The sequence below is a fragment of the Lactuca saligna genome, chromosome 4 (assembly GCF_052625555.1).
Source record: "Lactuca saligna cultivar CGN05327 chromosome 4, ASM5262555v1, whole genome shotgun sequence".
In the NCBI taxonomy this organism is placed as follows: domain Eukaryota; kingdom Viridiplantae; phylum Streptophyta; class Magnoliopsida; order Asterales; family Asteraceae; genus Lactuca; species Lactuca saligna.
The window spans coordinates 50,697,601-50,712,836 of NC_136420.1; the positions used below are offsets into that span (position 1 = coordinate 50,697,601).

The following is a 15,236-nucleotide window of genomic DNA, read 5'->3' on the forward strand; positions in this document are numbered from 1 at the left end:
TTGGAGTATGACTCTAAGACTTGTATTGGAACGAAGTATGACTCATCTTCTTGATTTAACCATTTCAACAATTCAAGATCCCTTCTTCTTAGTCATAAGAATGCACTAAGACTTCCTTAGAGAACTAATTTTGATATGGTTTCTTAATCATTAAGATGATCACAAAACTGATACTAAAGTACTCTCCCATCTTTTTAGATTTGAGGAACTTCTATCCTTCTGCCTAATTTGATTCTTTTTATTCGCTCTACCATGCATTGGAACATTTTCCAATGTCTCAGAGTTACACTTAAGCTTCTAAGTATAATCATATTTACTGAGCTTTAGTAAACTATGAAGAATAGCCTTATATCTTTTGTGGTGGACTTAATCAGTGCACATGACTATGTACTCGATCCCTTAGTCCATTACTTGACTCACACATCCATGTGAACAAGTAATTAGTCTTAATTTTTCCAATACTTGAAAGTTCTCATTCATCATGCTATACAACTTGCATGATTCCAAGTCCCGATCCAATTGAGACTTTGGATGATGAGAATCTTTCGTTATTTGGTAAATCTAGACATTACCACAAATGAAAGAATCAATTTCATATTTCCACTCTTGTTATTAATGGAATCATATAAGCAACAATTTTTCCTCAAATGCCATTGTAAGGATATTTTAAAATAAATAAAATCAAAAAATTTTCTTTTTATTTTAAAACTACGCGGAAAAACTTATCCTTACAATCCATATGAAAACTTGTTGTTATCTATTCCTAAGCAATATCTCATAACTCCTAAGAAGTAGCTCAAGAATCCGATCTTCAAACTACGCGATAGAAATCCATCTACGCGATCAGATTCAACATATTCTTTCCTTAAGTTTCTTCACTTTTCTTTGATTCTTAAAACATTACCATGTGACACAGTCACATCATGTATCAGGAATCTCATAATAGAAACTTAACAGAGTTAGATAGTGGACTTTACCTGAAATAGAGTCAAACTTATTGACTTTAACCTCCTTAGGTAAATTTGGCAGCTTCGCAACTAATGACCCTTCCTTTGGCAATATAAACATATGGACCCTTTGATAATGGTACACGGGACTATCATAAACTTAGCTTTTCTCTTTACCATTTGGTCAACCTAGTTGACTATGGTCAATCCCTTTTCTTGGGAAGAGAATGTCTTTTCTGTATTTCCAGTGTCACCATTGTTAATGTCCATAAAGTTTCAGGAAGTTGATCTTAGCAAATAGATAAGATCATTAAGGGTCTTGTCATAGTCTGTTTCATAGGTGTTCCAAAAGAACTCACTATGTGACTTAGAAAGTAGTTGAACCACCAACTTTCTCAAGACTTTGACACCCTTCTCTCCTGGCTTGTCAATATGTGACTACATCTCCAAGATGTGATCACACCTAGACCTTGGCTTGCCAATAGGGTTTGAGTGACTTTGAACTTTTTAAGAACTTGTGGGGTAGGGAGAATAGTTGGAGGAGGTGAAAGAAGTATGATTTCCATTGGAACATCATCTTCATTTAGGAAAGCTAGTTTCAAGAGATTTGGAAAGATCATAAATGTCTAAACCAGACATGTTTTGGGAGATATTCAAGATAGTTGATTTTAAAGTCCTTAATATGACACCCAATATGAAATATTAAGGCTAGGACCCAACAGACTATTTTATAACTTAGAAGAGGTATGCCGTAATCCAAGCTATAAAACAATTTGAAGGTAGGTGAATGACGATTCACCAATTTCCACCAAGATAAACGAAATGTATTATTAGGTTTTAATTGGTTTTGAAACTCCTAGATCTTTTGAGATTCATTGAACTGTTCAATGGCATGTTTCAATCTCGAGTGTGCCCTTCAGGTTTTGTGACTGGGATGCCGAGGATCACAAAACAAGGTGTGAAGTAACCATGCAAATTACTTGGTACCCTTAATAAATTACCCCTCAATCGATGTGCCGGTTAACCACACACGCTCCATCAATACTATGATAAATATTAAGTCACCCTTTACATATGTTGTTAAGTCCAAGTTAGTGTGCCGGTTAACCACACACGCTCCACTAACGACTTAGACAAAGTGTAAAGTGTAATTTCATGGATTAGCACTTTATTCACATTTTCCTAAGTAACTAAGATTGGGAATTATTAAGAGTTTAGTTACTTAGTATTTATCATTAATACTTTTAATGAAGGGAGAATTATAGTCCTGTCAAACCCGTTTGGGTAACGACCCTCCACCAGTCAAGCAAGCGGTGGGTGAGAGTGGACACCCATTAATTTGCCATTTTATAGGCAACAACCTTATACCCACCTTATAGACCGGCTTCGTGAATGAGGCGTACTAGCGGTAAGACCGACTTTACTCTTATACATATATATATATATATATATATATATATATATATATATATATATATATATATATATTATTATTAACTTATAATATTATAAAGTATAAGGATTGAATTTTAACTTTTAAAATTCTAAGGGCTAACTTGGAATTAAAGTATTCATAAGAGAAAACTTTAAAAATTCCAAAACTTGAGGGAAAGTTTTGAAACTATTCAAAACTAGTTAATTCTATAACTTATGTATTTAAAGTAGTTTTAATCCAAAAACTCTTCAAGTTCCATAACTTGAGGACAAGTTATGGAAGACTTTAAACTAATAAAAGAATTAACTTTTCTTTATTTTTTATAACTTATGGAATTAATTAAGGTTACATTATTTTTTTATTTATTTAATGAAGAGACTCTTGGTCCTCCATAACTTGAGGACAAATTATGGAGTCATAACTCCAATTAATTAGAACTAGACTCTTCATTTTTGTAACCTTTGCCAACTTTTATGAGTTTTATAAAACTTAAATGTGACTTTTCATATAACTTGAGGACAAGTTACAAAAACACATTTTAGAATCAACTCTTAGATTAAATTGGATTGAAAACAACTATTTCAATTAACTTTTCTATTAATCTAAGCAACTCATAAGAACAAGATAATTCAAATCAAACTTTTTCATGTAATTAGTCTAACCTTTAAACTAATACAAAACATGAATCTATTGACAATTATCTTTGAAAATGGATTAGCATGAACATTACCACATTAAAAAAAACAAGTTTATAAGTTCAAAAACAACTTAGGGTAATGTTCCTAGTCCATTTGTAGCCAAAAACCTCGAAAATATGTTGTATGGGGTCCAACTCGTCGAGTGCATGAACATAACTCGGCGAGTTGGATGCATTTTGCCTTGGACTCGTCGAGTCCCTTCATGGACTCGGTGAGTCTGCTGGGCTGACAGCATCAAAACTCGATTTTTCAGCTTCTATTGCAGGTATAACAAGAAAACAAGCCTAGGCTCTGATACCACTGTTGGGTTATGAGCATTCTAACACTCCTAAGTGTACATGCAACCCTAAATACCTTGGATCTATGTTTTCTCTATTATACATGCAAATATGAACATCCAAGGTATTATCCTAATCTAGCACACAAAACTATCAATATAACAAGATAGAATACATACCTCTTTGATAGTGCTTGTCTTCATGAAGCTTGAGTGCCTAGTGCCCCAAGTGTGACACCTCAAATGGTTCACACAACACCAAATACACTTGGAATAACTTGAGAGAATTCTACACTTCATGAAAATCGGCTAGCCCTCTTTAGAATAATACTAGTGCCGATTTTGTCAAGAATAATATCTTTATATAGTGTTACAATTAGGGCAAACCCTAATTGTCATGACTTTCCATTTCCTTGGATCCATGGGTTCAAATACACCATGGAGCATCCATGGAGCATCATATGGGTTTTGGCCCAACTAGATAATCCATGGAGCATTAGCCCACTATACAAGTATGGATGATTTACACAATCAACTCATATATTTAATTAGTCTTCTTTTGATCACTTAATTAATCCTAGATTAATTCTTGATCAATAATAATTAAATAATCTTATTATTCTTATTATTAATATACTAGAACTTATAATATATTAATAACCATAAGTGTCTTATTTCTCTCATTATAGTCTATCCAAGTGCATGATGCCATGCAACCCAAATGGACCATGCCGGGTCGGGTCAAGTCTTACCAATTATAGTTATGGACTTAGACATTAATCCAACAGGCATGTCGAGTCCCACCCCTTGCTCGGCGAGTCACACTTGGTATGAATCATGGGGCTACCCCGACTCAACTCGCCGAGTCTCAAGATCAACTCGGCGAGTTCCGTCTTGAAATCCAGTCATTTAATCCCTCTCTGACTCACTGAGTTATTCCCCCAACTCGGTGAGTCTACTCGGTGAGTGATTCACGGGAAACCCTAACCTTACTCGCCGAGCTTGATCTTTGGACTCGGCGAGTTCATGCCATGCAAAAACTCCATTGACCTCCTGAGGTCAGATCCGTTCCTTAAATCCATAGACCTGACCTTCCCAAGCATGATAATCACATAAAGTTCAGACCTTGACACTCATATAACATCTAGATGGTCCTACTTGGTGATTTAGCCCCAAAAATAACCTCTTAAGCTCATGGCTCCCAAAATAACCCATAAAGCTCCAAGGGTTAAGGTCTCTGGACCTCTTTGAGTCCAGATCCAATGCATAAACTCGAGAAGGGACCAATTGCTCCACATATCCATTCTCTAAAGGGGGTTAAAAAAACCTTAACTCTAAGAATCAACACCAAAACTGAAGAAGGTTTGAATAATACCTCAAGATGAAGTCTCTGAACTCTGAAATCACCAGAACCGCTCCTCCTTCAGCCTCGTCTTGCCTTGTTCACCTCCTTTTTGCAATCACACCAACAAAATGATCAAAAGTGGCCTCTCCTTCCTCACAATCGCTCTAGATCTCATAGGGTCTCTCTCTGGGGTTTGGTAGCCGCAAATGACGGCCCTAAGGGCCTTTAAATAGGTCCCAAACCCGAGAAATTAGGGTTTCATTAAACAGCGTGGACTCACCGAGTCCGGATGAGAATCCGCGACCCTACTCGGCGAGTCTAAGAACCAACTCGCCGAGTCCCTCTACAAACTCCAAAATAAATGAATAAAATAATATACTTGGGAATCCGGATGTTACAACTGTATGGTATGTGGTACAATGGGGGAGCTCACTAAGCTTCGTGCTTACAGTTTATAGTTTTGGTTTCAGGTACCTCTTCAGTGAAGGGGAAGGAGCTGGCGCGGTAGCAGCACATCACACACACATATGTTGGTTTTTGCACTAGAGTTTCTTGAGATTGTACTCTGACATAATTCTTAATTTTGTGAATGGTATCAGACATGAGTTGTGGTTTTTATGAAAAGTTATGTTTAGATGGTGTTTTCTTATAAATAATTTTACTAGTCGATTAATTAAAAATGATATTTTTGGACTTGAAATTTGGGTCATTACATTTTACATGCGTAATAACCATTTGATGAAATGCCCTAATGAAATTCTGTTTTGTTATATGCATTTTTTATTTTTTTGAACATTCAAAAATAGGTTGTCTGTTAAGAATAGTCTTCTTTATAAATTAAAGATGATGCAATTTTTATAGATTTCGGGAAGGTGGACCTCACAATTAATGCAGTTGAAGAAGATTAGAAATGTACATCAAGAACAATAATGGTTCAGGTACCCGTCAATTCAGATTTAATTTTTTTAAAATGTTTTTTTTTACATATTAAGCTAATTCCCTTATTTCTAAGCAAGAGGTTTTATTAAGTTTTGGCTCATTAACGACTACTTAAGTTGTATCGGCACTTGCAGGGATGCGAAGGTAAATCCGTTCATCTAAGTTGTGATTTGGATTCTGTTAGGAAGGTGGTTGTTTGACATTCTCTTATTTGGCAATCAAGATGTATCTTTTATTTGAAAAAGCAAGCATTGTTTATAGTAAAATTTTACGTTTTGTTTATTGATTGAATGAAATTATAACTTTTTCTATAAAGAATTTAGTTGGAAATGTGTAAACGTAGCCATAACAGATTGTAACAGACTAGTGATTGCTTTGGTTGGTCAAATTCACCACCAATTACTAATGTTGACGAGCCATCAAAGGGCCTTAAAGTACAAGGCCAAACTATGAAGATATCTATTCTTTTAGATGATATTTGTGAATTCTTTCACAACCCTTTCGAAGAAGTAAGGTAACTTATATATAATTAAAATGTCAATTATTAAATCAAATGTTTTTTTATCTAAATAATGTAACCATATTTTTTTCTAATGATGTAGATAGAGTTATGAAGGTTTTGAAAGGTGGAGCCTCTCCCAGATGGATCCGGTCACTTCTTTAATCCCAATAATCCTTTTTTTATTACTATTTTCAATTCTTAATCAACTATTTTCTTGGTTATAGATTTAACCAAACTTATTATTCTTTTTAAATTTCTGTTTGTGGTGAAATGCTGGAACTTATGATCAAAATAAAGGACAAAGATGTTCGTTCTGGTTCTGAAGATGATCTTGTGGGAGAGGTCAAGTATATACAATTTAATCAAAACTTTGTTATTATTATGTATTTTTTTAGCAAAGGGCATTTTGGTCGGTCCTAGAAAATAATAGGTATTTGAAACCCATTTATAATTTTTCTATTTGGAAAATTTTAAAAAAATCAGTACTTAAGGGATCTCAAAGCTGCAAGAGCTTATCAAGATATAGATAAAACTACCAAGTAATTTTCAGTCCTCACACTCCTGGGCCATGAACAATTATGCTTTTGGTTCTCAACAGTTGCAACCAGTTTAGTCATCATAGCATGTCTAGCAATCAACTAGTCTACCCGCCTGCATAGAAGGTAATAACAAAGAATGAAGTCCACAAAATGCATTTTTTTTCAATTAAACTTTTTGAAGGGTATATTGGTCATGTTTTCTAATTCTCCTTCATTTATAGATTCAATTGGGTTTGAAGTTACAAGGGAGACCTGATAAAGGTCAAGGAGGAGGAATTGGAGCAGTACCCACGAGAGGAAGCAGTTGGACTGGTGCTGCATTTGACTAAATATGGTTAAAATAATTTTGTACCCAACATATGTGTTTTAAAAAGAGAATATATGTGAGTTTGCTTCTAATTTACTTTATTTTTTAAGCATCATACTTTCTTAGTCAACCAGTTATAACATCCTACTTCCATGACAAACGACTGATAAACAATGACACCATCTTTAATGTAATGTCTTCCATCGTTTTTCTTTGACATTAGTGTCGAATCCAACCCCTGCGAAGTGGGGCTTCTTATCTAGTTAAATATTAAAAGAATATGGTCTCCATTAAATATTTATATAAACCGTCTACATTCTCAATTTTTTTTTTGTAAATGTCTGAATGTAACAAACATAACAAAACATACAAGGAGGCTTAAAAACACTGAACAACAAGATGAATGACAAACCAAACATATATCAAAGTGTTGGCCTATTATAGCCTCGTTTATTAACGAAACTAGACAAATATCCAAGCATTGTGCATGTTAAATTTTTGTATTTATTCACATTTACTGCGAAGTAATAATTATTATATTAAACTGATACATAAAATTTTAAGTTTTTTGAACAGTATGAACAGATAAACATATATTAGATTTAAGTTTTGCAATGTCATCTATCTAAGAATAAAATTTAATAGAAAAATTGCAAAAATGATCCCTGTGGTTTGTTAGTTTCTTTCGGTAAGGTCCAAAAAAAAAGGTTATTAGCAAAAAAAATTATTATTTGATGGTTTTGTTGTGGTTTTGATCCATACCTTGTTAAGTTTAACATCATGATTGTTAATTTTTGGCAAATAACGCATTACCCCTAAGACCATTTTTGTTGTTTTATCTTTTTACCAAACTACAATGACCAATTATGCAAATTTTCTTTTTCATTTTATTGAATTATTGTATATTATTTTCTTTTAACTACTTTTTAATTTTTTTTCTTATTGTATTATTTTTATTGGATTATTATATATTAATAAATATTATTTTTAATATATGATATTTATATATTAATAAATCTTAATTTATTTGATTATTAATTTTTTTAATTAATTGTTTTTGAATTTCCTTTTTATTGCATTAATTATTTTTATTGGATTATTATATATTAATAAATATCATTTTTAACATATATAATATTTATCTATTAGTAAGTGTTATTATTGGATTATCAATTTCTTTTAATTAATTTTTTTATTGCGCAAATTCTTTTTATCAGATTATTAATTTAAACTTATTAGTTTTATTTATAATAAATAATATTTTTTTTAATTGTTTTTATTTTATTTTATTTTCTTTCTTTATTCTATTAAATAAAAATACCAAAAAATCTCACCCACCCCACCTTCCTAATTTATTTTAAATATTTGAAAGATAATATATTTTGGACAATACCATCACCATCACTCAGTCACAACTAACCACTATCCGACCGTCTCTAATAGATAAAAATTATATGTATATAATTTCAGTAATTATTCACGAAGTGAGTTCATCGTGTGTATTTTTGTTTTTGTGTATTTATATGTATCTAAATTTATTATATATTTAAATAAATTTATGATTTTGACATATATAATTTCCCTAAAAATATTTCTACATGAATTACCAAATCTGAGTATTCGCTACTCGACGGTCGGCCGATCAAATACCGAATAACGAGTTCTACGACCTTGCCACCACTTGTAGTGGCTATGGTGGTTTGAAAACCATCGATCTGACATTGTCGTCATCGATGACAATATCTATAATGTATGGTCGTTTAGAGGTTGTATGCTTTTTGGGGTTTATTTCACATTGTGTGGGTAGTCGACTGGTGTAGTTTTCGTCGAGAATGGCCGACTATAGTCGATGATCAATGATTTCCAGCGAGATGATACGACGACGTAAGGTGATAAAAAGCAACGAATGGAGGAGCTGACCAGGAGTGTTTTAATTAATTTTTAAAAAAAATTTTCTTTATTGGATTAATTCTTTTTCATTGGATTATTATATATTAATAAATATTAATTTTATTATATTATATTTATATCTTAATAAATATTATTATATTATACTGTACTATATCCGTCAGAATCCTCTATATCTGCCACTAAGCTGACCATATTTTGCTACAACCACCTGGAGGTTCGATCTAAACACTCCCGGTCAGCTCCTCCATTCGTCGCTTTTTACCACCTTGCGTCGTCGTATCATCTCGCTAGAAATCGTCGATCATTAACTAATGTCGGCCATTCTCGACGAAAACTACACAAGGCGACTACCTACACAATGTGTAATAAACCCCCGAAAACATATAGCCTCTAGCCGATCATTCATTACAGATACTGCCATCGATAACGACAATGTTTGATCTAGGGTTTTCAAACCACCATAACCACTACAGGTGGCGGCAAGGTTGTAGAACTCGTTATTTAATACTTGTTCGGCCGACCGACGAGTTACGCATACTCGGATTTTGTAATTCATATACAAACATTTTTAGGAAAATTATATATGTTAAAATTATAAGTTAAAATAATATATTTATTGAAATATATAACAAATTTAGACACATGTGGATACATAAAAACTAAAATACATACGATGTTCTCACTTCGTGACTAATTACTGAAATTATATACATGAAATATTTACTTATTGGAGACGGTCCGATAGTGATTTCTTGTGACTAAGTGATGGTGGTGATGTTGTCCAAAATATGCTATCTTTCAAATATTTAAAATAAATCAGGAAATGTGGAGTGGATGAGATTTTTTGATATTTTTATTTAAAACAATAAAGAAAGAAATTAAAAGAAAATAAAAATAATTAAAAAATATTATTTATTATAAATAAAATTAATAGTCTAATAAAATAATTAAGGCTATAAAAAATTAACTAAATGAAATTAATAATCAAATAAAGTAGCACTTACTAATAAATAAATATTATACGTTAAAAATAATATTTATTAATATATAATAATCAAATAAAAACGAATTAATGCAATATAGAAGAAATTCAAAGAGAATTAATTAAAAAATCAATAATCAAATAAAGTAATATTTATTAATATATAAATATAATATATTAAAAACAATATTTATTAATATATAATAATCCAATAAAAAATAATACAATAAGAAAAAAAGTTTAAAAAATAATAATAATAATTAAAAGAATTAATATACAATTATTCAATAAAATAAAAAAAAAAATTGCATAATTGGTCCTTTTAGTTTGATAGAAAGATAAAACTGCATAAATAATCCCAGGGATAAATCTGTAATTTGTCAAAAGTTAACAGCCATATCGTCAAACTTAACGAGATAGAGATCAAAACCACAACATATAAACCTTTTTTATAATAATTTTTTTTTGGACCTTATACAAAGAAATTGACAACCACAACCACAGAGATCAATTTTTAAATTTTATCAATTAAATATAATTCTTGTTTTAGTATTATAAAATTACATGTTTGATTTATTATCGTTTTTAATTATTGTTATGATTAAGTAGTTTAAAAACTTATTTGTAAAATATAACAAAATATATTTACATAAATTACCTCAAAATCTTAATTGCAAGAGAATATAAAACATCAATATTAATTGTTTGAAACATATTGCTATGTAGATGTAGAAATAAAGTTTGAAAATTTTCTTAGGTACATTTGAATGTTAATATAATTTGAAATTAATAGCTATTTTAAAACATACGAAATAAAGATCTTATAAATATGTTTGATAAATATTAAGTAAAATTAAAAAATCATTTTCATAACTTAAGCTTCTTCAAAAAAAATCTATTAGAGCATCTTAATTGGTAGTACTTTTTTTAAAATTTTTTAATTAATTAATTATTATTTTAATGAAATATTAGTATTCTATAACGATTCAATACCATTAGAACATATAAATTATTTTGTTAATATTCATTAACCACTTAATATTTTGAAGGATATATATATATATATATATATATATATATATATATATATATATATATATATATATATATATATATATATATATATATATATATATATTGCAAAATTAAATATAATGTTTAATCTTATAATATTATTATTTATTCCTTTTAATTATTTTTTATGTTTTTATTTTTATTATTTGTTGACTAATTAACCTAATATATTATATTCACAAATAAAATTCAATATCGGTAAAAACATATATTCAAAAAAGCCATTTTCATTTTGTTACTAGATCGTAAAACGATAACAAATAAGATAACTTTCAAATGTAAAACTAAGAATCAAGAAAGTATATTCAAAACGACAAACAAAAATATATGCTATGTTAAAGACGATTAAAATGAAAAAACAAATTAAAACTAAAACCATATTAATAATTAATTAAAAAAATGTTTATAAAAAAACTAAATTAATGTACAAATCTCAACCTCTATAGTAGACTTTTGTGTCTTTTCATTTTTTTTTTTCTCTATCTTAGTTTGCACGGTGTCATGCTTAAAACACCGTGAGTAATCCGACGTGATCCATTTTACTGTCGATAAACACCGGCCCAATTTACATCGCTCGTAAAATGCCGGCGATAATAGTTTACCGCTGGTAAACATTTAAAAATTGGACTGTTGGGCTTGGAGACTTTGGGCAACAGACATATTTGATTATATATATATATATATATATATATATATATATATATATATATATATATATATATATATATATATATATATATATATATATATATATATATATATATATATATATATATATATGGTAAAGTGAATATATTCCTTAAGGGTATATAGATTTAGGTATCCAAACTCACAATAATTAGTAGTTTTGTTAGATATATTTATTATAATGTTCTTAAACTTCAACCCCTAACTTGATTTACATTGAAGATTTTTGAAATTTCACTATTATCTTCCTCTTATATCATATTTTTTTGTCGAACACCTACTAGGCTATATATATTATAGTTGAAAATGAAAAGTATGTAAGAGGAAGATAAATGTGAAATTTATAAAAATCTTAGAAGTAATCAAGTTATAAGTTGAATTATAAGAACAATTAGACAATTACAATTTAAATATAATACAGAACGATGTAATATAGTTAGTTTGGGTACCTAAGCTTATATACGCTTAAGGGTATATTCAATTTTCCTATATATATATATATATATATATATATATATATATATATATATATATATATATATGTGTGTGTGTGTATATATATATATATATATATATATATATATATATATATATATATATATATTAGGTTCATATATATATAACCTGTAATTATTGTGTGAATGTATAACCAATTTTAGGCCAATCATTTGACAGGAGTATTATAGTAATTTAGTTAATTATTATATATTTTAAATACATATATTTATGGAAGATATTTGAATTTCCAAATTAAAATATCATATTTATACAATTATTATCCCCATCCATTTTACCCTATACGTTCAAAGAAGTAGCAACCATCATCTTCTTCAAACATACACCATCGCCGCCAGCTACAACCCTTGCCATTAACAACCATCTGATCTATATCGCCACTAGTTAACGTCACCACCATTCATTCATTTAGCTTCTCATATTGACGTCATCCAACATCATTCTGAGCATCACCATTGGGAGATGATCTTCATGTTTTATTTAATCACAGTCACCAAGAGATCATCGTTCTTCTTTTAAAATCGCAAACCAGAATATCATCTTCATCTCTCTTTTTCTTTTATTGTAATGATTTTGAGTTTATCCAGGTTCGCTTTATTATATTTCTTCTTTTTTTATCAATCATGTACTGAATAAAACTCGACTAAGATTCTGTCTAATTAATTGTGTTTACACTATGTTGAAAGAAGATAAAACAATGTGCGTTATTTTTAAAGAATACAGATTAAAACTCAATTCTTTAAAAATACAGATTAAAAACTCACATTCTAACCATTTTATTCTTGAAGAACATACTTACATGTAATTCTAGTCATTCTTAAAGAATAAACCTAATCACAATATTCTCATTTTCAACTATTTATACTTACTCAGTACCATTAAAATTCTTTAAATTTTTTTGTAGAATTCATAAGTAATTCTTTAAGAAAGCAAATTAGAAATTCACTTTCAACTATTCCATTCTTAAAGAATATGACTACTACTTATAAAGCATTCGTCCTACTCTTAAAGAATATAACTTTTTTTCTAAGTTAGGTTTATGGTCACTGATAACTAAAGATGCATATATAATTCTATAACAACAGAAACCAGAAACAAGTTTTGAACCTTTTTATTCTTAAATAATAAAACTATTGATAAGTTAATTATTATATTCTTAAAGAATACAAACTAATAAGTCATTTTTTGTCACGTTTATACAACTACTCAACTTTTTTGTTTATGAAATTCTTTAGTAATTATGATGGTGAAAAAAGGGGTTTAATAACAATGGATGTTGTGAAACCAAATTACATAGTAATTTCCTAAATTGTTGTTGAACAAATTGTAAAATTTAACCTTATAAAATATTTAAAAATAGAAATTAATTACTTTTTTCTTATTAATTAGCATTATGCCTGTAAAAATTTATTCTTTAAGAAGGAGAATCATAAAAATGTAAATTGACAACTGTAAAAGTAAAAAAAATTAACTTTTCAATTTTGATTTTTATTAATTAATTTCATATTGTTGCCTATAATATAGGTAATTTTTATTTGTCTCACATAATAAAATATTATGAATGCCCTTATAATTATTTTAATGTAATTATAAAGTAAACGCTAACTCATGTTAAAAACATGTACTTAAGATCATACCTCTACATTCTTTTTAATTTGATGGTCATAATTGGTTAAGATTCATACCATAGTTATAATTCACATTTGATTCTTTTATATATATATATATATATATATATATATATATATATATATATATATAATTTAAACGTGTTTAGTCTCAATCTTTACCCTCGGGTTAAGATCACATTGTTTATATATAAGGCTTGCCATGTTCTAGGCGATGAATCTAACATAAACGTTTCTTTTCTTTTTCTTCCATATTTTCTTTACGATTCTTTCTTCATTAAGAACACCATGCATTAACTAAAAATTCACCTTTTGGATACAGTATCCCTTCACCTGTTGAAAAGGACTTCAACAAATTCACCTTTTCCATACAGTATCCCTTCATCAGTTGAAAAAGACTTCAACAAATATGGGACTGCAATATGTTAATAAAAAGAAAGAACCGGTGGTGCCCGGAGGTGGAGAGCCGCAGCGTCCAACAGAGTGGAGGCGGTACAAAGGCGTGAGGAGGCGGCCTTGGGGCAAGTTTGCCGCAGAGGTAAGGGATCCGGAGAAGAAACGAAAGAGAATATGGCTGGGAACGTTTGATACTCCAGAGGAAGCAGCATTGGCTTACGATAACGCAGCTTTCAAGCTACTAGGTTCACGAGCTAAGGTGAATTTCCCTCTCTTGATTGGTGTGAATGATTCACCAGTTGTTCTAGCTTCTAGGTGGCTAGCTCTATTCCCCCAAGAGACAACAAGGAAAGGCGTGGTGGAGCCACCAATCACCACCTCAAGGGCCGAGGAAGAATCGGAAATAACAACTTACACCACCACTGTCCACACCAATGACGCTGCCACAACGGAGGTGGGAAGTAGTCAAGACGCCGGAAAACTGTTCCAAACAGATAAATGGTTCATACCCCCAGTAATACCACCTCCAGAATCACCAATAACAGTCCTTACCACCACTGAAAACACCACCAACACCACCACCAGTACCACCAATGGTTATCTCAATAGAGTGGAGATGGGAGTTGACCATGACACACATTTGGATTTTCAAATGTTTAGCTTGAAACCTGAAAAACATTCACCAAGTATGGTGCAACCATCAGCTACCTCCGACGAAGCTTCAGAGGAGGAGGTGGGTACCGATCTTGATCTGTTGTGGAATTTTGATGCAACGACACCTGATGATTTTCGTTTCCTCGAATACTTTAGAGAGTAATAAAACAAATTATTTTTCTTTATTAACTGGCATTATTTGGTTTATTTACTTTATTATGTACTTTTCAATACTATTTGTAGAATTTGAAAATAAGAAAGCAGATTTGAAGAGCAGAGATATCTAGGAGGAGTGTCTGGTGATGATCATCGCCTTACCATCCTCATTAATTCATATATATTTTTTGTTTCCAAAATTTATTCTATAAATACCCAACTATGGAACTTTTAACTAGATAC

At 30.2% G+C, this 15,236-nt stretch overlaps 1 protein-coding gene across 1 annotated transcript; it reads left to right on the forward strand.

Annotated features, from left to right (window-relative positions):
- The first annotated feature begins 14,023 nt into the window (after positions 1–14,023).
- On the forward strand, positions 14,024–15,020 carry LOC145038479 (uncharacterized). Its single transcript, XM_078986830.1, has one exon. The coding sequence runs from the start codon at positions 14,197–14,199 to the stop codon at positions 14,998–15,000; it is 804 nt and encodes a 267-aa protein (XP_078842956.1). The 5' UTR covers positions 14,024–14,196; the 3' UTR covers positions 15,001–15,020.
- The last annotated feature ends 216 nt before the right edge of the window (positions 15,021–15,236 follow it).

Excerpts from the sequence above, each read along its gene's own strand:
- LOC145038479 (XM_078986830.1), top strand. The coding sequence starts at position 14,197 with ATGGGACTGCAATATGTTAATAAAAAGAAAGAACCGGTGGTGCCCGGA.